General features: G+C 48.6%; 1 protein-coding gene across 1 annotated transcript in view; it reads right to left on the bottom strand.

Annotated features, from left to right (window-relative positions):
- The window catches only part of LOC122552224 (uncharacterized), a 36,779-nt gene that overhangs the window by 4,384 nt on the left and 6,944 nt on the right, over window positions 1-25,451 (bottom strand). Inside the window, exons 2-3 of the mRNA XM_043694868.2 lie at window positions 17,316-17,859; window positions 80-174 (exon numbers count right to left, since the gene is read on the bottom strand). Coding sequence (XP_043550803.2) covers window positions 80-174; window positions 17,316-17,788 — 568 coding nt within the window. The 5' untranslated portion in view covers window positions 17,789-17,859. The remainder of the gene's footprint in view (window positions 1-79; window positions 175-17,315; window positions 17,860-25,451) is intronic.

Raw genomic sequence — 25,451 nt, forward strand, 5'->3', positions numbered from 1 at the left:
AACCATTCCTCCCAATAAAGCCCAGGCCGGGACAGTCACGGCATTGCATGCCCAATGTGGACAGAGGACAATAACCTACCATCGTGCACCTCCATTTCATAATGGCTCGAAAGTCTTCTCTTGATCCTGTTCACTGGGAACATGCCGAAAGTGCTGGCTGCTCCGATATATGCACTAGAATCGAAACAGAAGAGATTATGAGACCTGACTCCAATCACAGAAACATTCATTTCCTCCACTGTTTCTACCCAGCGGGAGCAGTGTGCACCATCCACAAGGTGAGCTGCAGAAGTTTACCAAGGCTCCTTCAACAGCGCCTTCCAAACCTACAACCTCTACCACCTAGACGGACATGTGCAACAGAGACCACCGATAATGGCCCAGGTGGGGATGCATTGCTGCTGCTCCTGAAGTGTGTGTCCCCGGCTGGGTGAAAATCCTGGATCTCCCCACCACCGTCTGGGCAGCTCACTGTGACTCCCTCCAGAGGGATGGGAGAGAAATGCTGATCCAGAACATCCACATCGTGTAAACAAATCCTTCTTTTTTAAAAGAAGTGATGGGGTGATAGAAAGTCAGCCGCGACCTCACTGAACGCTGGAAATATCGCCTGGTCTAGGCCTCTGTTGGTCTCACATGGTTAACACTGAGCAAGTTAGCAGGAACCATCATCGTGTTTCTGTTGGCAATCCACCTACATAAATCATCTTAGCATTGTGCGTTTTAGTTTTCATTTAATTAAAAAGAGAATAGGTTTGTCCACGGGCTCCATAAAGATTAGCAGAAAGCAGTATCTCAGTGCACCAACCAGCCCTTGGTATTAGGTTACACTCTGCCTTTCCCAATAATTCGTTACGTTAGTATAGAAACAGCTTGGTGGTGGGGGAGCGATGTCATTCAAGAACCAACATTTTGTGTAGTTAAATTGTGCAAATTACAACCATAAGAAGTAGGAACAGGGATAGGCAATCTAACCTCTCGGGTTTAGAGTGTGGTGCTGGAAAAGCACAGCAGGTCAGGCAGCATCAGAGGAACAGGAGCTTTTCCAGCAACACTCTCTCAACTCTGACCTCCAACATCTGCAGACCTCACTGTCTCCCACCTAACCTCTCAAGTTCAACGATTGACACCAAATCTGCTATCTCAGTTCCTCCTTCATGCATCAACCCCATTTCTAGCAGCGGGTTAAATGGCCAAAATCTCCATCCCAGCCTTGCTGCAGTGCTCCACTGAAGCTCAGCATGAGCTGGAACAACATCTCATTTTCCTCTTGGGCACCCCGCAACCTCCAGGACTCAACAATAATTTTCGAATCTGAACGTCTTACTCCATGTCTTTTAACTACCACCCCACACCCCAGGCCCTGTAATGACATGGTCTGCTTTCAGCACAGCCAACCCATTTCCACCTACTCATTCCCCACATCATTAGCCTCACTTTCTCACTGGGTTACCATCAACCCATCCCTTTATCTGCCTAACTTTTTCGGAGCTCCAAGTTCCCTTATCCACTCACTTCTTCCTCCCCAACCCCCCCGTATTCAGCTTGTCTATCACCTTTTCCAAGCTACTATCAGTGCTGAAGAAGAGTCACTGGACTCGAAATGTTAACTCTGCTTTCTCTCTCCACAGCTGCTGCCAGACCTGCTGAGTTTCTCCAGCACTTTATGTTTTGTTTCAGATTTCCAGCACCTCCATATTTCATGATAAATGGATTGATAAACAAACATTACGTGGCACAGGCTCCCTCACTCCAATTAGACACAAGCGAATGGCCTCCTGTGTTTTAGCTACACAACAAAGCCTTCATTTTACAAAGTCAGCAGCCAATTGAGTAGAGTAACAGATATACCTGTGCTCCTCCCACCCTCACGTGGGAAGAAGTGGCAAAAGAGGTTAACAAAACGATTCAGAATGGTCTATTTCCTTGCTGCAAGTTCTATGTAATTTGTATCAGCTAATTCATGAAGGCAGAGATTTAAGGTGTCCCCAAGTACAAATCCTATCAGTTAGAGCACGTCACAATCTTCCCTTCAATTTCTATAAAGGGAGTATTCTTTTAAATCAATTCATGCCTGGAACGTGGCTATCGTGGGCTGGGCCCAGTATTTATTGCCCGTCCCTAGTTGCCCCTTGAGAAGGTGGGGGTGAGCTGCCCTCTTGAACCGCTTCAGTCCATGTGCTGTGGGTTGACCCACAATGCCCTCAGGGATGGAATTCCAGGATTTTGACCCAGCGACGGTGAAGGAACGGCGATACTTTTCCAAGTCATGATGGGGAGGGACTCGGAGGGGAACTTGCAGGGGGTAGTGTTCCCATGTATCTTGCCCTCTGAATTGGCAAAGGTCATGGATTTGGAAAGTGCTGTCTGAGGATCTTTGGGGAATTTCTGCAATGCACCTTGTAACAAGTACCCACTGCTGCTACTGAGTGACTTGGTGGAGATTGTGCCAAGCAAGTGGTTACTGCTTTGCCCCGGATGATGCCAAGTTCTTGAGCATTGTTGGAGCTAACCCATCCAGGGCAAGTGGGGAGTATTCTCTCACACTCCTCACCTGTGATTTAAAGATGGTGACAGGCCTTGAGGAGTCAGGAGGGGAGCTACTGACCCAGTAGACAGTATTTATATGGCTGATCCAATTCAGTTTCAAGGGTAGCCCCCAGGATGTCTATAGTCTGGCCTCAATATGCCTTTGCTATGGAAGGATAAATGTCCATCAGCGTTTCCCAACTGGATAGTCCATGTCCAGATGTTCTAGAACCAAGCTGCACAGACACAGGCCATTCAGCCCATTAGGGTTTGTGCCAGCCCCATGAGAGCATTATCTAATTAGCCCCACTCCTTGCTTATTCCCTATCACTCTTCAACACTTTTCTTTTTCAACTGTTTACCCAATTCCCTTTTCAAAGTTCATACTGAACAACAACAAAAAACGACATTTGGACAGGTATATGAATAGGAAGGTTTAGAAAGATGGGAAATGGGGCTAGATTGACTTGGGAAACCAGGATAGCATGAACGAATCATGGAGATGTCCATCATGGAAACAGACCCTTTGGTCCAACCCGTCCATGCCGACCAGATATCCCAACCTTGCCTAGTCCCATTTGTCTGCATTTGACCCATATCCCTCCAAACCCTTCCTATTCATGTACCCATCCAGATGCCTTTTAAATGTTACAATTGTACCAGCCTCCACCACTTCCTCTGACAGCTCATTCCATACACGCACCACCCTCTGCAGAAAAAGTTGCCCTGTAGGTCCCTTTTATATCTTTCCCCCCTCATCCTAAACCTATGCCCTCTAGTTCTGGACTCCCCCCACCCCAGGGAAAATGCCTTGTTTGTTTACCTTATCCATGCCCTTCATAATCTTATAAACCTCAGCCTCCAACGCTCCAGGGAAAACAGCCCCCGGCTGTTCAGCCTCTCCCTATAGCTCAAACCCTCCAACCCTGGCAACATCCTTGTAAATCTTTTCTGAACCCTTTCAAGTTTCACAATGTCCTGCCGGTAGGAAGGAGACCAGAATTGCACGCAATATTCCAACAGTGGCCTAACCAATGTCCTGTACAGCCACAACATGACCTCCCAACTCCTGTACTCAATACTCTGACCAATAAAGGAAAGCATACCAAACACCTTCTTCACTGCCCTATCTACCTGCGACTCCACTCTCAAAGCTGAAGTGAAGGTTTTGTTTCCGTGCTATATGACTCTGAATCAGTGCCTCCCTCTCTGTCAGCTATTGCCATACAGAACCGTAATGGCTCCATGCGTAAAGAAATGTCTCCCTGTTGGTTTTTTACTGGGTTTTGTGACAGGAACAAGCTTAATCTCCAAAGGGAAGGCTCCCACGGTTAAATAACTGGCCATTCTGTCTGGCCCTGCACCAATATTCTTTTTGGAAAGGATGCATACAGGTGAAGCAGGGCATGAAACCAGCTTTAGAGAGAGACAGACAGGGGGAGAGACAGACAGGGGGAGAGACAGACAGGGGGAGAGACAGAGAGAGAATGAGAGACAGACGGGGGGAGAGACAGAGAGAGAACAAGAGACAGACAGGGGGAGAGACAGACAGGGGGAGAGACAGAGAGAGAATGAGAGACAGACAGGGGGAGAGACAGACAGGGGGAGAGACAGACGGGGGAGAGACAGACAGGGGGAGAGACAGAGAGAAAATGAGAGACAGACAGGGGGAGAGGCAGAGAGAGAATGAGAGACAGACAGGGGGAGAGGCAGAGAGAGAGTGAGAGACAGACAGGGGGAGAGGCAGAGAGAGAATGAGAGACAGAGAGAGAACAAGAGACAGACAGGGGGAGAGACAGACAGGGGGAGAGACAGAGAGAGAATGAGAGACAGACGGGGGAGAGGCAGAGAGAGAGTGAGAGACAGAGAGAGAACAAGAGACAGACAGGGGGAGAGGCAGAGAGAGAATGAGAGACAGACAGGGGGAGAGGCAGAGAGAGAGTGAGAGACAGACAGGGGGAGAGGCAGAGAGAGAATGAGAGACAGAGAGAGAACAAGAGACAGACAGGGGGAGAGACAGACAGGGGGAGAGACAGAGAGAGAATGAGAGACAGACGGGGGAGAGGCAGAGAGAGAGTGAGAGACAGAGAGAGAACAAGAGACAGACAGGGGGAGAGACAGAGAGAGAATGAGAGACAGACGGGGGAGAGACAGACAGGGGGAGAGACCGAGAGAGAATGAGAGACAGACTGGGGAGAGACAGACGGGGGAGAGGCAGAGAGAGAGCAAGAGACAGATGGGGGAGAGACAGACGGGGGAGAGGCAGACAAGGGGAGAGGCAGAGAGAGAGCGAGATACAGACCGGGGGAAAGACAGACAGGGGGAGAGACAGACAGGGGGAGAGGCAGAGAGAGAATGAGAGACAGACAGGGGGAGAGGCAGAGAGAGAGCGAGAGACAGAGAGAGAACGAGAGACAGACAGGGGGAGAGACAGACAGGGGGAGAGACAGAGAGAGAATGAGAGACAGACTGGGGAGAGACAGACAGGGGGAGAGGCAAAGGGAGAGCAAGAGACAGATGGGGGAGAGACAGACAGGGGGAGAGGCAGACAGGGGGAGAGGCAGAGAGAAAGCGAGATATAGACCAGGGGAGAGACAGACAGGGGGAGAGACAGAGAGAGAGCAAGAGACAGACAGGGGGAGAGACAGAGAGAGAGCAAGAGACAGACCGGGGGAGAGACAGACGGGGGAGAGAGAAAGACAGAGAGAAATAAAGCCTACAGATTGAGACTGACTGCCTACAGTCATATTTCTGCTCCAACTGATCTGTACAGCCTGTCAGTGAAAAAACAATACCGATCCTCCATCCAAGACAAGATTGACTGTAAATTCAATTTGCATTGCTCCCTGCTGTTATGGTAATAGACCATGCCATGCCATGTGTGAGAAACAATTAATAGTATCAGAAAATATCTATGAGTTCCTCTTAATACCACGTTCAATTCAAACCCAAATGACATCTATTACCTCACTAATAAATGGCATTGTATGATTCCTCTATGTAATGAGTCAATTTAAAGCCACTATAGTTTATATTTTAGATCAAATATTCCTTCCGTTATCCTATCATTTTCTATCTCTCTTCTGCGACATTTAGTTTAATTGTCCACCTTTCATCTCCCTCAATTTCCCTCTCCTTCTTCATCTTGCGTCTTTCGCTTCCTGCTGTCAGCTTCACCTGTTCCCCTCCTTTTCATTGCTGTGTCTGTCTCGCTCTTTCATCTCTCTCGCCTCACCTCCCCCCCCCCCCCCCCCACTTTCCTCTTGCCAATTTTCCACCCCCTCCTTTCCCCTCTGCCTGACCCGCTTGCTCACCTCCCTAGTCCCCTTTTTAAAAACAAGTAGCAAAATTGAACTCTCTGCCGTTTTCTCCAACGATGTCAACTCTTTTTGGGGGCTCCTGCGCTGGCTTCTACCTTCTTGGCTAACAGCCAAATTTTAAAAAATATTCAAAAACCACTCCAATTGAAGAGAGAGACTGGAGTCGATGCATGCTGTGTTATTGATTCCAACCCGGCATCTTGCAATCCCGAGTCTAACAGATGTCCCTGCGCGTCTGTGGTAACATCAGCGCCTCTCTGATAACAGACTAAAGGGGTTTGCAATTCTCATCTAGTGTCTGGGCCACTCCGGTAACCTTGAGTCAAGCCAGCCCACATTTGTTTGAATTCTGTCCAGTGAGCCCTTCAAGGAAAGCCGCGCCTGCTTTATGAATCATTTTACGCCGCATAAAACATTGGAAGATGTGCATCAAACCAAATAAAGAACAAAAACAAAATTTCCTCAGCCTGGGAAGACTCCGACGTTACTGCATTTCCACAGTAAAACAGCAACACTTGGATATGGATGTACTGGTTAGACTGAAGCACATGACAAATTGGGGCTGGTATGCATTATTTGCAAGTTTAGCTGTTTTCTCTCCCTCCCTTCTGGCTTCTGCACCTACAACTGTTTGGACAGCTCTATCCTGCAGAATGAGACACCCTTGTAATCTTATGAAAAAAACAAAGTTCCTATAATAGACACGACAGTCCGCATCGTGAAAGGATATTGTATTCAACTGGCAGAAGAACACCACTTGAAGCAGATGATGAAATTAAGGTTGAGATAAGTCAGTGAGGACGATAATGCATGTTGCCATGGTGACCCCGCATCTTTAACTGATCAGGTCACAGGCTAAGCTCCTTGCTTCTTGCTCCCCCTTCCCCCCACCCCCCACCCCATTAAGTCCCCTATTGACTGCAAACTTTGAGAGAGAGAGACAGACAGAATACTAGGCGAAAGTGGCTCCTGCAGATGCTGGAGATCAGAGTCTAGATTAGAGTGGTGCTGGAAAAGCACAGCAGGTCAGGCAGCATCCGAGGAGCAGGAAAATCAACGTTTCAGGTAAAAGCCCTTCATCGGGAATGAGGGACTCGATTTTCCTGCTCCTCGGATGCTGCCTGACCTGTTGTGCTTTTCCAGCACCGCTCTAATCTAGACAGAATACTAACTCTACTCTCAATATTCCAAGGTTCACATTTCCACTGAGGTCTCACTGCAGCCTTGGATAGTGGGACCTGCATATACAGAAGCTGCAAGTGTTACACTCTGTTCCCTCCCCCCCACCATCACCCTTTCACCCCTAAAAAGATGTTTTATTCATAAAAATCGTAAACGTATGAAACATTTTGAGTCGAAAGTTACACAAAAGTGCAATGAACCTGTCTCCAGACAACATGTTCCACTGTTGGGTGCTGTCATTATAATGGCATCAGGCTCCCAGAGCTATCCTGCAATGATGTCTCAGAGCAGCACATGCATGTGTGTAAACAGTACAGTATGGATGGTGTTAGCCGAAACTACAGCAGACTATAATGCACTCATTCTACAGTGTTCTAGTTAAGAGAGAATCTGATTGACATGCACATGCCTCACAGTGCCAGGGACCCAGGTTCGATTCCAGCCTCGGGCGACTCTCTGTGTGGAGTTTGCACATTCTCTGTGTCTGTGTGGGTTTCCTCTGGGTGCTCCGGTTTCCTCCCACAGTCCAAAGATGTGCAGGTTAGGGTGAACTGGCCATGCTAAATTGCCCATAGTGTTATGTGCATTAGTCAGGGGTAAATATGGGGAATGGGTCTGGGTTGGTTTCTCTTCAGAGGGTCGGTTTGGACTTGTTGGGCCGAAGGGCCTGTTCCCATACTGTAGGGAATCTAATCTAATCTAAAACACACAAAGATAGATTATTCCTTACCTAATGTAACCACAAAGCAGAGCCTAGTCTATCAGCAATTACTATATAGCAGTAGTTAGTATTTATATATAGTAAAAGGTGCACATTTGAAGTCTTAGAACGAAGGTAGTTCTGGACATTGGCTTCTCCTCAACCAGTCTAAAGAGCTCAAACTCAGAATCTTCCACAAAATTGTTCACCTGTAATACTCTTCATAGTTGCAGTACTTGTTCCATGATAGGCCTACAATACCAAGGGCAAATTGTTTCATATTTCCTTCAGAGTTACTATCCCATCTGGGAGGCTGGGGCTGAAAAATGGACCTGTTCCTGTTTCAGATCAGCAGACCACTGGCTCTCAGCTTCATCACCCCCTCCACCAACCCCATTCACGAGCGTGGGATTCAGTGATGGTACTGTCATTGGTGCCCAGGGGCAATGGTCAGGTTGTCTCTTGTTGGAGATGGTCATGACTTGGCACAACCGTAGCATGACTATTACTTGCCACTTGTCAGCCCAAGCCTGGATACTGTCCAAGTCTTGCGGCAATTGGATACGGGCTGCCCCAGTACCTGAAGTCTCACAAATGGTGCTGAAGACTCATCGGTCAACATCCCCACTTCTGACCTTGTGATGGAGGGAAGGTCATTGATGAAGCAGCTGAAGATGGTTGAGCCATGAGGAACTCCAGCAGGAGCTGTCCTGGAGCTGAGATGACTGATCTCCAACAACCACCACCTTCCTTTGTACCAGGTATGACTCCAACCAGTTTTGTTGAATTATTCTCTGCTCGCTGCATTTTCCTGGTTTTTATAGTGAGCCTCTGCTGCAGTTTTCCTTTCAAATTAAACAGATGCTGTTGCATAAACTAACTGTGTTTGACTGACTGGAAATGCTTAGCCAAAGTGTTAGCCAAACCAGCCAAGCACACACCCCCTAACTCACACTGCCCACAGTTTCTATATGTGCCTGGACTGAAAGGTCAAAGGTCACAAGGATTGTAAAAGAAGCCAAAGTGTTGTCCTTAGCTCTAACTCTTTGGTTGCTACAGCAGTGTCAATAATCCCTTTATATTTGTAGCTATGTTTGCCTTGTTTCTGAGCCTAATGCTGTAGGATCATAACGAATGGGAACAGGAGTAAGCCATTTGGCTCCTCAAGCCTGCTATTCCATTTGACCTGATCCAAAATTCCTCACAGCCCCTTCCCTGCTCTCTCATTCTTCTAAACCCCAGTGAGTAGAGTCCCAACCTGTTTAGTTTTTGCCCCCAAGACAATCCCTCCATCCCAGGTCACTCAAGTGAAACTTCTCTGAGCTTCCTCCAATGAAATCATATCTTCCCTTAAATAAGGGGAGCAAAACTCCTGCAGATGTGGTCTCCCCAGCTCCTTGTACAGTTGCAGTAAGACATCCCTACTCTTATACTCCAACCCTCTTGGAATGAGGGCCAATATTCCATTAGCGTTCCTGATTACCTGCTGGGCCTGTGTGCTAGCTTGCTGCGTTCCTTGCTGCTCTCTCCATTGAAGTTTTCTGATGGGTAGAAAATAAGATGTTTACAGCAACAAAAAGATGCTCAGGCAGTGCTCAAGTCACCCATTTCAAGATGGCCTGAGACAGGCTTGGCTGGGTTTTCAGCTGTGCAAGTTGAGGTACTGCATGGTCAGCTACTGCTCCAGCGACGTTTGCTGGCCAAGTTTACGAAGGCCTGTGGAGCAAAGGGTGGGAAACAGGAGGAGAGATAGAGCTCAGCCCTGGTCTCACTGAACACCCACGCAGGTTCAAAGGGGCTGAATGGTCACCTCCTTCTAATCCTGTGAATTAGCAGCAGGGCCTGGAGTAAATCGCCCCTCTCCCCAGATGGAATCCCAACACTTCCTACTTGTCACCTCCTTATAATGACAACAAAAAGCTCAATTCGAGATCCATCTCAGGTACAAATCCCAAAACACAAGGAAGTGCTTCCAAATAAACCTGTTGGACAGTAACCTGTGATTTTTAAACTTTGTCCACCCTAGTCCAACATCAGCATCTCCTCATCATTCCAGAGAGAGCTGACCCATGCTCTTAATTTCAACCTCCCCCACAAACCTACCTCCCCAAGACCCCACTCACCCCGTAAATGCTCCCCACCCCACCCCACCAATCCCCCCACCCTCCACTCTCCCCAACCCCACTCCCACCTCCCAATCTCCCATACCTCTCACTCTCCCCCAATCCCACTCCTCCTTCTCCCCAACCCCTCTCCCATCTCCCAATCTCCCATATCCCCCACTCTCTGCCAACCCCAGTCCCCCTTCTCCCCAACCCCATTCCCACCCCCCAATTTCCCATACTCCCCACTCTCTGCCAACCCCACTTCCACCTCCCAACCTCCCATACCCCCCACTGTCCGCCAACCCCACTCCCCCTTCTCCCCAACCCCACTCCCATCTCCCAACCTCCCAAACACCCCACTCTCTGCCAACCCCACTCCCCCTACTCCCCAACCCCACTCCCCCACTACCAAACCCACTCCCACCCCCTCCCCCTTTACAACACACTCCAACCCTCCCAATATCCCCACTCCCACCCCCCAATCACCCCCTAGCCCCACGCACCGCCCCTCCACCCTGGTGGAAACCGGCCGATTTGGGGGACAGCAGGAAGGTGGCAGACGACAGCTAAAATAGGAGCAGGCACCTACCTCCCTGAATCCCAACCCCTCAGAATCCTGCTCCCTTGCCTCAGTTTCCTCGACCTTAATCGACCGCTTTGCAAATGACCCCTGGAGGAAAGCTGCAGGATTCCCCTTTACCAGAGAGAATCGAGTCTGGCCTTAGTCCATTGTGTATTTAGTCTGAGTGAAACCAGCCCAGCACACACCCCCTAACTCACACTGCCCACAGTTTCTATATGTGCCTGGACTGAAAGGTCAAAGGTCACAAGGATTGTAAAAGAAGCAGAATAGCCAGGATCTTTCTGAATATTGGAGCAGACGCAAGGGGTCTACTCCACTTCTACTAAGATATAACCATGTCTAACATCTTTATCATTTGACAAGGCCTCTACATGCTTTGCTATCAGGTCAGTCTATGAGGAGGAGGCAGCATGGTTAGCACTGCTGCCTCACAGCGCCAGGGACCTGGGTTCGATTCCAGCCTCAGGGGACTGTCTGTGTGGAGTTTGCACATTCTCCCCGTGTCTGCGTGGGTTTCCTCCCACAGTCCAAAGATGTGCAGGTTAGGGTGGATTCATTGTGATAAATTGCCCAGTGTTCAGGGATGTGTAAGTTAGGGGCATTAGTCAGGGGTAAATATAAGGGAATGGGTCTGGGTGGGTTACTCTTCAGAGAGTCGGTGTGGACTTGTTGGGCCGAAGGGCCTGTTTCCACACTGTAGGGATTCTATTCTATGAACAAGTCCTCTTAGGAAGGGGAATGGAGCCCAAATGATCAAACCTCTCAGAAAGCGTCATCCCTGATTACTCTTCCCCAGAAAGCAGTAAAGGCTGGGTCAGTGAATGTGATCAAGCATGGACGTCAGTTTGATATTAGCTAGTCTAACAGGAGTGTGTAGGAACAGAACAACCCGGGGATTGATGTGCAACGAAGTGTGAGCATGGCAGGATATAGTCAGGGAGTGGCTCGCAAAGCAGATGGGATCATGTCTCCACAAATAGAGGCACAGTGTACAAAAACCAGCAAAGATGCACTGGCGTGTATCAGCAGCTCCAATGTGGCCCAGTGCTGCGGTTCGGTTCAGGTCTCTGCACTCCCTTTCAGAGGAAGATTAACCAGAGTGGTTTCAGGGATGAGGAATTTCAGCGGCAAGTTTGGGTTGGAAAGCGCTCAGACTTGAAGGAGATTTGAGATTCTTGCAAAACGATGAGAGGCTTCGATAAAGGTAGAGAGGTAAAATTACTTCCCGTTAGCTGAGGCTGGAGAGATCAAAGGATGCAGATTTCAGGTTCTGGGCAAGAGGGTGAACGTGAGGAAGGTTTTTTGTTCAGAATGAGTGGAAAAGGTTTTGGAAGCAGAACCAATGATCCAGGAGGAGAATGAGATGGGGACTTGGCAGGGACTGAGCTGGAGAATGGGACTGACTGGGTTCCAGAGAGTTAGCCTGGACTGATAGGCCGAATGGCCTTCCTCTTTGCTGTGACATCTCTCAGGCTCCCTCCCGCATTTCCAATCAGCTGCTAGTTAATGGCCTCCTGTCACCCTGTTCTGAAGTGAAGCATCATTCAACCAACTAGCACGAGGGGACACAGCTTTAAATTGAGGGGTGATAGATCTAGGAGAGAGGTCAGAGGTAGTTTCTTTACTCCGAGAGTAGTAGGGGCGTGGAACACACTGCCTGCAACAGTAGTAGACTCGCCAACGTTTAAGGGCATTTAAATGCTCACTGGATAGGCATATGGACGAGAATGGAATAGTGTAGGTTAGATGGGCTTCAGATTGGTTCCACAGGTTGGCGCAACATCAAGGGCCGAAGGGCCTGTACTGCGCTGTAATGGTCTAACACTGAGACTTTTAAAAAATTCAATCAGTAGCCAATTGGGATGGGTTGGATATGAACCCAGGTTAGGACACTGAACACATTCAAAGGAGGTAGATACATAATTAGTTAGTTAGATTCCCTACAGTGTGGAACAGCCCAACAAGTTCACACTGAACCCTCCGAAGAGTAACCCACCCAGACCTATTTCTCTACACTTACCTCTGACTAATGCACCTCACACTATGGGCAATGTAGCATGGCCAATTCACCCGACCTACACATCTTGTGGCCTGTGGGAGGAAACCCAATCAGACATGGGGAGAATGTGCAAACACCACACAGACAGTCACCCGAGGCTGGAATCGAACCTGGGACCCTGGTGCTGTGAAGCAGCAGTGCTAACCACTGAGCCACCGTGCCACCCCTGTTTAAGTAGCAACGTGTGAAAGGGTTACAGGGAGCGGACTGGGAAGTGGAGTTGAGTGGAGATCAGCCACAATTGTACAGAATAGTGGAGCAGGCTGAATGGCCCACTCACGTTCCTCGATCATTGTCTATTCATATGTCACAGAAATGTAAATCACTGCCCCAAGCCTTTTCCAATTCATCAGCATCTCCACCGGCTCCCAGAAATCATTACTATTTATGCACTTGTCAATATCGAAGCTTCTGCTGGTGAAGGAAACCAATTTGTGTGGTTCCATAAACTCCCCTGAAACACCCAGCTCCCCCACTCCCTTACAGAGTGTCTGCTCCACCCAGTTCACTTTCGGAAAGCCAGCAGCGTTCACTGTCTCTACGTTATAAAACCCGGTGACCCATTATTTCCCCCTCCAACTCTATTTTGATTTAGTCCCTACCCTCCCCTTCACTGTTTGATCACACAGCACTGCCCTTTGATGTGAAGGGCCCTGCTTGTCACTGGCCACTCAGGTGTTTTCCTATCTTCCTGGTGGTGGAAATTGAATAAAGATTCGTACACCTTGTGTCTCTCACTGTGTCTCACACCTGCACACACACACCATGGGTGCTGGGGATAAAATAAGCACTACCACAGTTAGGTGGTAGTGTGGGGGTTAAAAGAAAAAAAGAAAAAAAAACAAAACCTGGCGACCATGTGGACCTCACACAAAACACGAATCCTCCAGCGCTATTATAATCCTCACTTCCCCGTTTGGTGTCAGCTGCAGAGTTGTGCTTTTTAAATCCTACCCTGGAGATTGGGAACTCAGTGAGGTAACTAGGGAGGACTAGTCCGTGGAGTAGCGGGGAAGTCGTCACTTGTGGCCCGACCAATAAACTTTCTCTCAATCAGCACCCATCGCTATTAACAAATACATTACTGGTCGTGGGATCTTGCTGTGCACAAATTGCTCTGCTGCTTTTCCCACTTGAACAACAGTGACCACTCTTCAAAAGTCTTTTGGGATGTCCCCGGGTGCTGCCCTTTTCCTTTACCTCTGTGAGAAGGTGGAGTCCGCTCAAGAATTGAGCCCGAATTCTTCTGGAAACTCTCTCAAGTTTTTAGATTAGATTACATTAGATTACATTACAGTGTGGAAACAGGCCCTTCGGCCCAACAAGTCCACACCGACCCGCCGAAGTGCAACCCACCCATACCCCTACATTTTACCCCTTACCTAACACTGCGGGCAATTTAGCATGGCCAATTCACCTGACCTGCACATCTTTGGACTCTGGGAGGAAACCGGAGCACCCGGAGGAAACCCACGCAGACACGGGGAGAATGTGCAAACTCCACACAGTCAGTTGCCTGAGGCAGGAATTGAACCCGGGTCTCCGTCGCTGTGAGGCAGCAGTGCTAACTGCTAAAACAGAACAGGATGTCTGATCGTTCTGTCTGTCTTTAATCCCTTTCGGTTCTCGCTTTCTCTTTTGAAACTTTTGGCCTCCCTATTTCAATGAGTTCCACCACCAGCGCTGACCCACTGACCTTCCTCATTCCTCTGAGCAGACAGTGTTTCCACTGTATTCGGAGGCAATGAGACCTACTGAACTCACTCCGGTTTCACAAAAGGACCTCAGTTTGCCATTTCCTTTACATTTTCCCTTCTTCCAACCAACTATCGCCTCCTCCAAACCCCAAGTCAGTAGGTCAGCCCTTGATACTGTCTGATCAGATATGAAACGATTACGTGGAACTGGCTAGAGGGGCTGAATGGACTCCTCCTAATCCTATGTCTGTTCTTCTGTCTCAACTCTGGCAATTCTCTGACACAGAAGCCCACACTTTCATATTGGTATCACTCGAGTCTTGTTGCATTTTCCTTTCATGAGGTAATGGATGCCAGTAAATATCCGTCGAGCCGAAAGGAAATTATGTTTGAGGTCTCTCAAAAAAGAAACAATGAAGACGTGCAGTGAATGTAAAAGTAAAATTTGTGAATAGTTATCTCCAACCTTCAGTTGGATTGCGACTTTCTACGAGTCTCGATAATGGAAACTGTTGTACCCATCTGCTGGTGGGTTGGTGCCAGCGGTGAAATTGAATATTTAATGCCAAATGGCTCCACACTGATAATACTCTTAACCTGGAAGGATCAATGGGTTTTGGTGCCATCACTCACTAGCTCTCCCGAGAAATAAACCATGGTACTTAAGGAAATTTCTCGATTTGGGTCTGTAATCAGATTACAAAATTAAAAAGAAACTTGCCCTCTAACCTACCCTGACTACATCACCTCTGTCCAGTTGCCATCCAACCTGTTACTGGCTCCAGACAAATTGCCTGAATTATAAAGAATACAATATAATCCCTATTACATCGGTATCATATTGTACACATAACCATCGGACTTGATTTCATGACAATAACAATACTGTTTAAGAGGATGAAACTGATGGAGGCTATTCAGCCCATCGAATCTTAATTCAATGGGATCGTGTCTGACCTGACCATCTCAACTCCACTCTTCTTGCCCCTAAAGGGGCTGAATGACCTCCTCATAGAATCCCTACAGCGAGGAAGCAGGTCATTCAGCCCATTGAGTTCATACTGACCCTTCAAAAGAACCCATCACACCCAGACACATCCTACCCCTGTAACCCTGCATTTCCCCTGGCTTACCCACCCAACCTAGACATCCCTTGACACTAGGGGCAATTTAGCTAACCTGCACATCTTTGGACTGTGGGAGGAAACTGGAACACCCAGAGGAATGTGCAATAACAGTGGAATCGAACCCAGGTCCCTGGCGCTGTGAGGCAGCAGTGCTAACCACTGAGCCACCGTGTGTCTGAGGGAAACATCTCTCCGCGTCCCTGTTTTAAATGGGGACCCCGAAGCCTAGATTCTCCCATTGGAGATAACATCCTCTTAACCTTTGCTCTGCCAAGACACCCTCAGGATCTTAAATGTTTCAGTCAAGTTGCCACTTATTTTTCTGAGGTAAAAGTGAGGACTGCAGATGCTGGAGATCAGAGCCTAAAGTGTGGTGCTGGAAAAGCGCCGCAGGTCAGGCAGCATCCGAGGAGCAGGAGAATCGATATTTTGGGTAAAAGTCCGTCTTCAGGAATTAGGATGTGAACCGAGGGGGGTGGAGAGATAAATGGGGGTGGGGGGGGTGGGGCTGGGGGGAAGGTAGCTTAGAGTGCGATAGGTAGATGGAAGTGGGGTGTGATGGTGATAGGTCAGAGAGGAGGGTGGAGCAGATAGGTTAGGACAGTTAGGACAGGTCATGAGGGCGGTGCCGAGTTGGAAGGTTGGGACTGGGATAAGGTGGGGGGGAGGGAAAATGAGGAAACTGGTGAAATCCACATTGACGCTATGGGGTTGGAGGGTCCTGAGGCGGAAGATGAGGCGTTCTTCCTCCAAGCGTCTGGTGGTTAGGGCGTGGTGAGGGAGAGGGCCCAGGGATCCTCCAACCCCATGGCATCAATGTGGATTTCACCAGTTTGCCCCCATTCCAGGGATTTCTGTGAGTGCCCAACTGACAGACAGCAAGCTAAATATCCACCCTTGCTCCCCTGGCCCTCCTCCAGCTCATTTCCACACTCCTGAGCTTTACTAATCCAATGATCAAACCAACAATCCACATCGAGTTCCCTGGGGATGAGTGACTGCACAGATTGGACCCAGGGCCAGGTGGATCTTACTGACTATGAGATCCTTGATTGGGTCTGTTAACCTGGGCCAATCAGAGGGCGGATTAACATCTCAGAATTGGTTGATAAGAAAAATAAGTTAAAATCATCAAAAAAATGCTGTTGGTAATAAAGTCTATTCACAAAGGTATTTAAAATAAATGTGTAAACAGGAGATTCAGACAGCCTCCCCAGTCTAGGGCCTGACTCCGAGCTGCCCAGTATTCTATGCACGCATAAATTAAGGGTGACTTATTGAGGGGATACCAATCTCTGTCCAGTTATTTCAGTAATACATGCCGCAATTTATTAAGGGAAAGGCAATGGCCCAGTAGTATTATCGCTAGACTGTTAATTCAGAGACCCAGGTAATGTTCCGAGGACCTGGGCTAGAATCTAATTTTAACTCAGTAAAATTTGAAAGTAAGATGACTGTGAATTGATTGTTGGAAAAACCCATCTACTGTATTTCCCTAATGTCCTTTAGGGAAGGAAACTGCCATCCTTACCTCTGGTCTGGACTACATGTGACTCCAGACCCACAGCGATGGGGTTGACTCTTGGGCAATAATTGTTGGTCAAGCTGGTGACACTCTCACCCCATGAATGAACGAATAAAAATATCCAATTTGTTCCTTTGAAAGGAAGGATAATGCCCAAGGACATGAACGAAAGACCTTCAGGAGAAGGAGCAGTGATGAGTTTGAGGGCTGCTGGATTAGCTTTCTGTATTGAAAATGCCTCCCAGGAACCCTGAGGTAGTTAAAGCCCATTTTGCAAACTGCCTGGGTCCTGGTTAAGTTGCTCTCACAGAGGGCCAACACGGCCTCTTTCTGAACGTTAAGCATTGACTAATGCTGGGCACTTCCCATCTGGGAGGTTGAGAGCATGTCCTGACTGAGGAATGGGGAGTGTCACTAACAGCAACTGGATTTACAAACAGCAACAGGCACCGGCAGAGCTGAATGGTTATCTCTAAGACCAGACTTACCTATTGATGAGGCTGTGAGGGTGGTACTGGGTAGCCAGGAGAGAGCCGGGAATTGGCAGGGAGCCCACCGGGTGGTTAGAGAGCTGCACCATCCTGCTGTCGGAGCATTGGACGAGGGCTGGGATGGGGTGCAAAGTCGTCAACTCTGTGGTCTGCACCATCCTGGTCCCCCCGTTAACCTGGGGGCTCTCCATCCCCTGGGGGAATTTACTATGGCTCAGACTGATGACGGGCATCTCCAATGGCAGGCTTTCCGAGGAGCTCAAAGAGGTTTCCGTGGAAACGGGCTCGGATATGCCTTGCTTGTTTGTCGGAGTGTCGTCCCCGGGGGTAGAGTCAGGAGCTTGGGCCAAGACCTGTTTCACTTCTCCTTCGTTAGTCGGGGAGACGCTGATTCGTCCCGGCTCGGTCTTGACAGAACTGCGAGCGTCTCCACGACGTGCGGAGGGACCAGACTCGAATTTCTCCATCATCTTTCCTCGTCAGCCGGTCTACCCCGCTCTCCGAATTCAAGTGGGTCAGATAGGCAGCACTCCAGGTTTAGCTATGGTGAGGACAGAGAGAGAGAGAAATGCAAAGCGACTTCAGAAAGAGGGTCACAACAAGTGGAAGAAAATACTTTAACTGTTTGAAGGCCGTGCTACTGGGGCCTTTCTGAGGACGCTGCACTCAAAGATGAAACGGAGACACAGGAGGCTGTTCAGCCCTCGGTCCTGTCCTGTTCACTCAGATTGGAGCTCACCTCACTTGATTTTCTCCCCCCCCAACTCTGTTATCACTCTCCCTGCCAAAGTCTCATCTTGAAAGCTCAATTTAGCCCAACATTAGAGGGGAGGGAGAACTGTGCCAATGTGACTGGGCCAGGCTTGAGTTACGGGGGGGAGAGGTTGGCCAGAATAGGCCTTTCTTCCTCGGAACATTGGAGAACGAGGGGTAACCTTACTGAGATGTATAAAACCATGAGGGGCAGAGGTAGGATAAACATTTACAGTCTTTTTCCCAGGGGTGAGGAATTGAAAACTAGAGGGCATAAGTTTAAGGTGAGAGGGGAAAGGTTTAAGAAGGACCTGAGGGGCAACTTCTTCAAGCAGAGAGTGGTGCGTATATGGAATGGGTTGCTAGAGAAAGTGGTTGAGATGGGTACAACAGCAACATTTTAAAAACATATGGATAGGTTCATGGATGGGAAGGGTTTAGAGGGATATGGACCAAACGAGGGCAATTGGAACAAGCTGAGAGGGTACCATGGTCAACATTGACCAGTTTGGGCCGAAGGGCCTGTTTCCATGCTGTATTACTCTATGACTCTACAAGCCTGGCCTGACACCACTTCGATTCGATGCATAAAATCTCCAACAGAAAGCAAGTCTCAACGTCCCGGATAATGTTGATATAAAAAGAATTCCGATGTGCTTCACTGAAGTTCTGTACGGAAGGGAAATCTGCCTTCCTCAATCGGTGCAGCCTACATATGACTCCAGGCTCACGGCCGACTCCCAACTGCCCTCCACTCCGCCCCTGCCTCAACCTGAGTCAGCCGTGCACGTCAAGGGGCAAATAGGGACAAGTGCTGGGCTCACCAATGATGCATCATCTCACCAGAGACTTGTGGGCAGGGGAAATAAAAACCTCACAGCATAGGCCAAACAGTGGCACAGCAAGATTCCATGGATAGCCCAGTAATAATGACGGGGTGAGCTTATGTCTTTAGGGCGCACGTGAGGGATACATATTGGGCGGGAAACCAGGGAGGGCACGCACTCCAAACTGTGCCACACATTATTTGACGTTGACTGGAGAGTTTAAGGCAGGAAATGCAGCAACAGGCCTCTGCTTCCCAAACTATCCTCACCCACCCCTCCATGAACCCACTTGTGATACTCAGAAATGGCTGTGCACACCACCCCCCCCACCCCTGAGAGAGTTCGGGATGTGCGTGTGCGTGAATGTGTAGCTGCCATCGAACCACCTCCAAGGGTGTAAAAGGAGTCTCACCAATCAGCCCGCTGCTGCCTTTGGGCACAATGTCGGAATCTCACCTCTTGACCCCCACTGGGGATGGCCATGACCCCATGGTGACACCCACTGGGGATGGCCATGACCTCGTGGTGACCCCCACTGGGGATGGCCATGACCCCATGGTGACCCCAACTGGGGATGGGCATGACCGTGTGGTGACCCCCACTGGGAATGGCCATGACCCCATGGTGTTCCCCACTGGGGATGGCCATGGCCGTGTGGTGACCCCCACTGGGGATAGCCATGACCCCATGGTGACCCCCACTGGGGATGGCCATGACCGTATGGTGACCTCCACTGGGGATGACCATGACCCCCTGGTGACCCCCACAGGGGATGGCCATGACCCATCATGACCCCCACTGGGGATGGCCATGACCCCATGGTGACCCTCACTGGGGATGGCCGTGACCCCCACTGGGGATGGCCATGACCCCATGGTGACCCTCACTGGGGATGGCCGTGACCCCCACTGGGGATGGCTGTGATCCCCTGGTGACCCCCACTGGGGTTGGCCATGACCCACTGGTGACCCTCACTGGGGATGGCCATGACCCTGTGGTGACCCCCACTGGGGATTGCCATGACCCTGTGGTGACCCCACTGTGGATGGCTGTGACCCCCGGTGACTCCCATTGGGGATGGCTGTGACCCCCTGGTGACCCCCACTGGGGATGGCCATGACCGGCCATGACCCTGTGGTGACCCCACTGGGGATGGCTGTGACCCCCGGTGACTCCCACTGGGGATGGCCATGACCCACTGGTGGCTCCCATTGGGGATGGACGTGACCCCCTGGCGCCCCCCCTCTGGGAATGGCCTTGACCCTGTGGTGACCCCCACTGGGGATTGCCGTGACCCCCACTGGGGACAGCTGTGACAGCCTGGTGACCCCCACTGGGGATGGCCATGACCCCCTGGTGACCCCAGCCCACAGTGTGGGATCCCCTGATCCAGGCTGACACTTCAGTGCAGTACTGGAGGAGTGCTACATTAATAGAGGGACTGTCTTTCAGATGGGTTTAGGCATGGTCTGGTCACTTAGGTCAATGTCAAAGATCCCATGGCACATTAATAAGGAACAGGGGAGCTCTCCCCAGTGTCTTGGGGCCAGTGATAGCGTTAGAAATGCAGGATCTTTTAAAGTTCAAACAGTACAGAACCACAGCTGACTGTGAGCAGATGATCTTTTGACTTTGTGTTTAAGAATTGGGTTTTCACGCTGGGCGTGGCTTATTGTTTAATTGGGTATTTTGGGAACTTAGTGACAGCTACAAAAAAGGGGGTTATTCGATTCCATAAATGGCTCTTAAAATAAGAAGAAGATTGAATTCCAAACGGGCTCCTGTGGGACAGTGTATTGTCCTCTCCTCTGGGCTAGTAGACTTGGTTTCTTGTTTCACTGGTCCTAGGGGTATATCATAACATGTCCAAACAGGTTGAGCTGGGGGTTGGGGGGGGGGAGGTGGGAAAGAGAGAAGGAAGGAAGGAAAGCGGTCTTGGATAGAGAAAGATGGAAACTGCTGTTTGTGCCAATCTATTTTTTGGAAAAGTGCAGAAGTAACAGAGTTGTTGTCATGGGTGACTTTAACTTCCTTAGTATTGATTAGAACCTCCTTAGTTCAAATAGTTTGGATGGAACAGTTTTTATCAGGTGTGTCCAGGAAGGATTCCAGACTCAATATGTAGATAGCCAACTGGAGGGGAGGCCATATTGGATTTAGTGCTTGGCAACAAATCAGGCCAGGTGTCAGATCTCTCGCTGAAAGAGCATTTTGGTGATAGTGATCACAACTCCTTTACCTTCACTATACTCATGGAGAGGAACAGGAGCAGACAAGTATGGGAAAGTATTTAACTGAGGGAAGGGGAATCACAATGCTATTAGGCAGAAACTGGGCCGCCTAAACTGGGAACGGATGTTCTCAGGGAAATGCACAACAGAAATGTGGAGGTTGTTTAGGGAGCACTTTCTGATAGTGCTGGACAGCTTTGTCCCACTGAGGCAAGGAAGGGATGGTAGGGTGAAGGAACCTTGGGTGACAAGGGATGTAGAGCATCTAATCAGGAGGAAGAAGGAAGCTTACTTCAGGTTGAGGAGGCAAGGATCAGACAGGGCTTCAGAGGGTTCCAAGGTAGCCAGGAAGGAACTGAAGAAGGGACTTAGGAGAGCTAGAAGGGGACACGAAAAAGCTTTAGCTTTAAGGAAAACTCTAAGGCATTCTACACTTATGTGAGGTACAAGAGTGAGGGCAGGGCCGAACAGGGATGGTGGAGGGAAGTTGCACCTGGAGTCGGAAGAAGTAGGGGAGGTCCTTAATGAATACTTTGCCTCAGTATTCACTACTGAGAGGGACCTTGATGTTTCAGAGGACAGCGTGAAACAGTCTGATATTCTACAACAGGTTGATGTTAGGATGGAGAATGTGTTGAAAATTTTGAGAACCGTAAAGGATAGTTAAGTCCCCTGAGCCAGACGGGATATATCCTAGGTTACTACGAGAAGAGAGGGAAGAGATTGTTGTGTCTTTGGTGATGATCTTTGTGCCCTCACTGTCCACTGGAGAGGTGCCAGATGATTGGAGAGTGGCAAATGTCATTCCCTTTTCAACAAAGGGAATAAGGATAATCCTGGGAATTACAGAGCAGTCAGTCTTACGTCTGTGGTGGGCAAAGTATTGGAGAGGATTCTGAGAGGCAGGGTTTATGGTTACTTGGAAAACCACAGTTTCATTAGAGATAGTCAGCATGTCTTTGTGAGGAGCAGGTCATGCCTCACAAACCTGACTGAATTCTTTGAGGATGTCACAAAACACATTAATGAAGGTAGAGCAGTGGATGTGGTGTGTGTGGATTTTAGCAAGGCATTTGATAAGGTTCCCCATGATAGGCTCATTCAGAAAGTAAGGAGACATGGGATATAGGGAAATCTGAGTGTCTGAATACAGAATTGGCTGGCCCATAGGAGATAGAGGGTGGTGGTAGACAGAAAGTATTCAGCCTGGAGCTTGGTGACCAGTGGTATTCCACAGGGATCTGTTCTGGGATCTCTGTTGACTGTGATTTTTATAAATTACTTGGATGAGGAAGTGGAAGGGTGGTTCATTAAGTTTGCTGATGATACAAAGGTTGGGGAGTTGTGGATAGTGTGGAGGGCTGTTGTAGGTTGCAACAGGACATTGACAGGATGCAGAGCTGGGCTGAGAAGTGACAGATGGAGTTCAACCTGGAAAAGTGTGAAGTGATTCACTTTGGAAGATCGAATTTGAATGCAGAATACATGGTTAAAGGCAAGATTCTTGGCAGTGTGGGGTCCATGTCCATAGATCCCTCAAAGTTGCCACCCAAGTTGATAGGGTTGTTAAGAAGGTGTATGGTGTGTTGGCTTTCATTAGCAGGGGGATTGAGTTATGAGTCGCGAGGTAATGCTGAAGCTCTATAGAGTCCTGATTGGACCACACTTGGAATATTGTGTTCAATTCTGATGGCCTCATTATAGGAAGGATGTGGAGGCTTTAGAGATGATGCAGAGAAGATTTACCAGGATGCTGCCTTGACTGGAGGGTATGTCTTATGAAGAAAGGTTGAGGGAGCTGGGGCTTTTCTCATTGGAGTGAAGAAGGATGAGAGGTGACTTGATAGAGGTGAACAGGCATAGATAGAGTGGATAGCCAGAGACTTTTTTCCCAGGGCAGAAATGTTACTCATGAGGGGGCATAATTTTAAGGTGATTGGAGGAAGGTTTAGGGGAGATGTCAGAGGTAGGTTCTTTACTCAGAGAGTGATGGGTGTGTGGAGTGCACTGCCAGCCGTGGGAGTAGGGTCAGATACATTAGGGACATTTAAGTGACTCTTGGATAGGCACTTGGATGATAGTACAATAAAGGGTGCATAGGTTAGTCTGATCTTAGAGTACGATAAAAGGCTGGCGCAACATCGAGGGCCGAAGGGCCTGTACTGTGCTGTACTGTTCTATGTTCTATCCATTTCCAATAAATCTCTGAAAGTCTCTTGAAGCCAACTCCACATATGGACATCTGTCTGGCACAAATAAAATGATCCCTTTACCACATGAACACATTGCAGATCAAGGGAATTTGCAGTAACCATCATTACTCATCCCAGAGGGCAGTTAAAGAGTCAATCACGTTGCTGTGGGTCAGGAGTCACATGTAGGCCAGACCAGGTAAGGATGGCAGCTTCCTTCCCTCAAGGAAAATAGTGAACTAGATGGGTTTTTCCATTCAATTAATTCATGGTCATCATTAGACTCTTAATTTCAGATCCTTTTTTATTATTGAACTCAAACTCCACCATCCATGGTGGGATTTGTACCCAGGTCCCCAGAACATTACCTGGCTCTCTGGATTAACAGTCCAGCAATAAAATTATTCATCCATCACCTCCCCTTACTGAGTTGTGGAAAGCATTCTCAATGACACCGAATTGCCCAAGGTATGGTGAGGTTTAAATAATGAGGAAGATGTCTGATTGAGAACACCCAACTTTACTAAAGGAAAGGTTTCTGTGGCTCAAACATACTGGACCTTCCTTTCAATTCAAATCCTTCCTCAAAGCTTCCTAATGAGGTGCCTGCAATTTGCTGGGAAAAGCCACCCCATTGCCGAGCTTAATGACTCATATCCCAGCTAAAAGTGTCACTTCACCCTCCCAAACCTCAGTCAGATCTTTAATCTTCCAAAACACTGCTTCTCACACCACAGCTAGTGTATTGTGCACGGTTCTGGAGTCTACATGGTGGGAGGGGTGTGATGGCACTGGAGAGGGTGCAGAGGGAGATTTACCAGGATGGTGCCTGGGCTGGGGAGTGTCAGTGATGAAGAGAGATGGGACAGAATGCAGTTGTTCTGGAGCAGAGGAGATTACGAGGTGATAATGACTGAGATGTATCAAATTAGGAGGGGCATACACACGGTAGACAGGAATAAACATTTCCCTTTGACAGAGTTAAAAATCACCCAACACCAGGTTACAGTCCAATAGGTTTATTTGGAAGGAGCACTGCCCCTTCATCAGGTAGCTGTGGAGCAGGATCATAAGACAGAATTTATAGCAAAAGATTACAGTGTCATGCATGCAACTGAGCTGAGATGTCACTTTTTAAAAAATAAAACCTTAAGTTATCTTGAGAATCTGATTTGAAAGAAGTTCTGGGATTTACATATCAGTTTGCCTGCATCCTCATTCTAAAAGATGAAAGATTTAACAGCAACTAGGTTTGTTCAGTATATCGTTTCAGTTGCAATGACACTGTAATCTTTTGCTGCAAATTCTGTGTCTTATGATCCTGCTCCACAGCTACCTGATGAAGGGGCAGCGCTCCGAAAGATAGTGCTTCCTGTCAGTTTATAACCTGGTGTTGGGTGATTTTTAACTTGGTTCACCTCAGTCTAACACTGGCACTCCCACATCCTTGACAGAGGATCAATGACCAGAGAACATAGATTGCAGGTAAGAGGTAGAAAGTTGAGAGGAGATTTGTGGGTGTGGGAATTATTTTTCACCCAGAGGGTGGTGGGAATCTGGAACTCTCTGTCTATCTGAGTGGGAGAGACAGAAACCCCCATCACATTGAAGTGGTAGTTAGATATGCACTTACCATGTCAAACGCTGTAAAATGGGATTAAAGTAGTTAGTTGGCTGGTTTTGACTAGTACAGAGTCACTCAGCCATAGTGGGGTGGAAAGGCTACTCAGTCCAAGGAGAGCCTCTGGATACTGGCCCCACAATGGGCTGAATAGCCTCTTCTGCACAACATCATTCTTTATTACATTGTTACCATCTGTTCTCGAAACAGCATTTGAAAAAGTTGCCAGTCCCTCATTTTCACTGCTCTCTTTGCCTTTTTTTAAACCCATCTGCAAGTGTTTGCAGGGAAGGGGTATTAACTGCTGACTCACAACAAAACGCCGAACGACAGGCAAGGGGAACGAGATAGGGATATCTGCATGTCTTGTGGCACAGTCTATCAAAGAGCACATTGAGGCTTGACACCTTCGTGACTTCTAACCACAACAGGGCAAAACCGCTATTCCACACAAAAAAGGTTTCTCTCTGAGATCAGGGCGATAAACTAACCCTGGTGACATAACAGCA

Source organism: Chiloscyllium plagiosum, unplaced genomic scaffold (genome assembly GCF_037043375.1).
Source record: "Chiloscyllium plagiosum isolate Xiang-an unplaced genomic scaffold, Cpla_swu_hap1 HiC_scaffold_45, whole genome shotgun sequence".
Classification (NCBI taxonomy): domain Eukaryota; kingdom Metazoa; phylum Chordata; class Chondrichthyes; order Orectolobiformes; family Hemiscylliidae; genus Chiloscyllium; species Chiloscyllium plagiosum.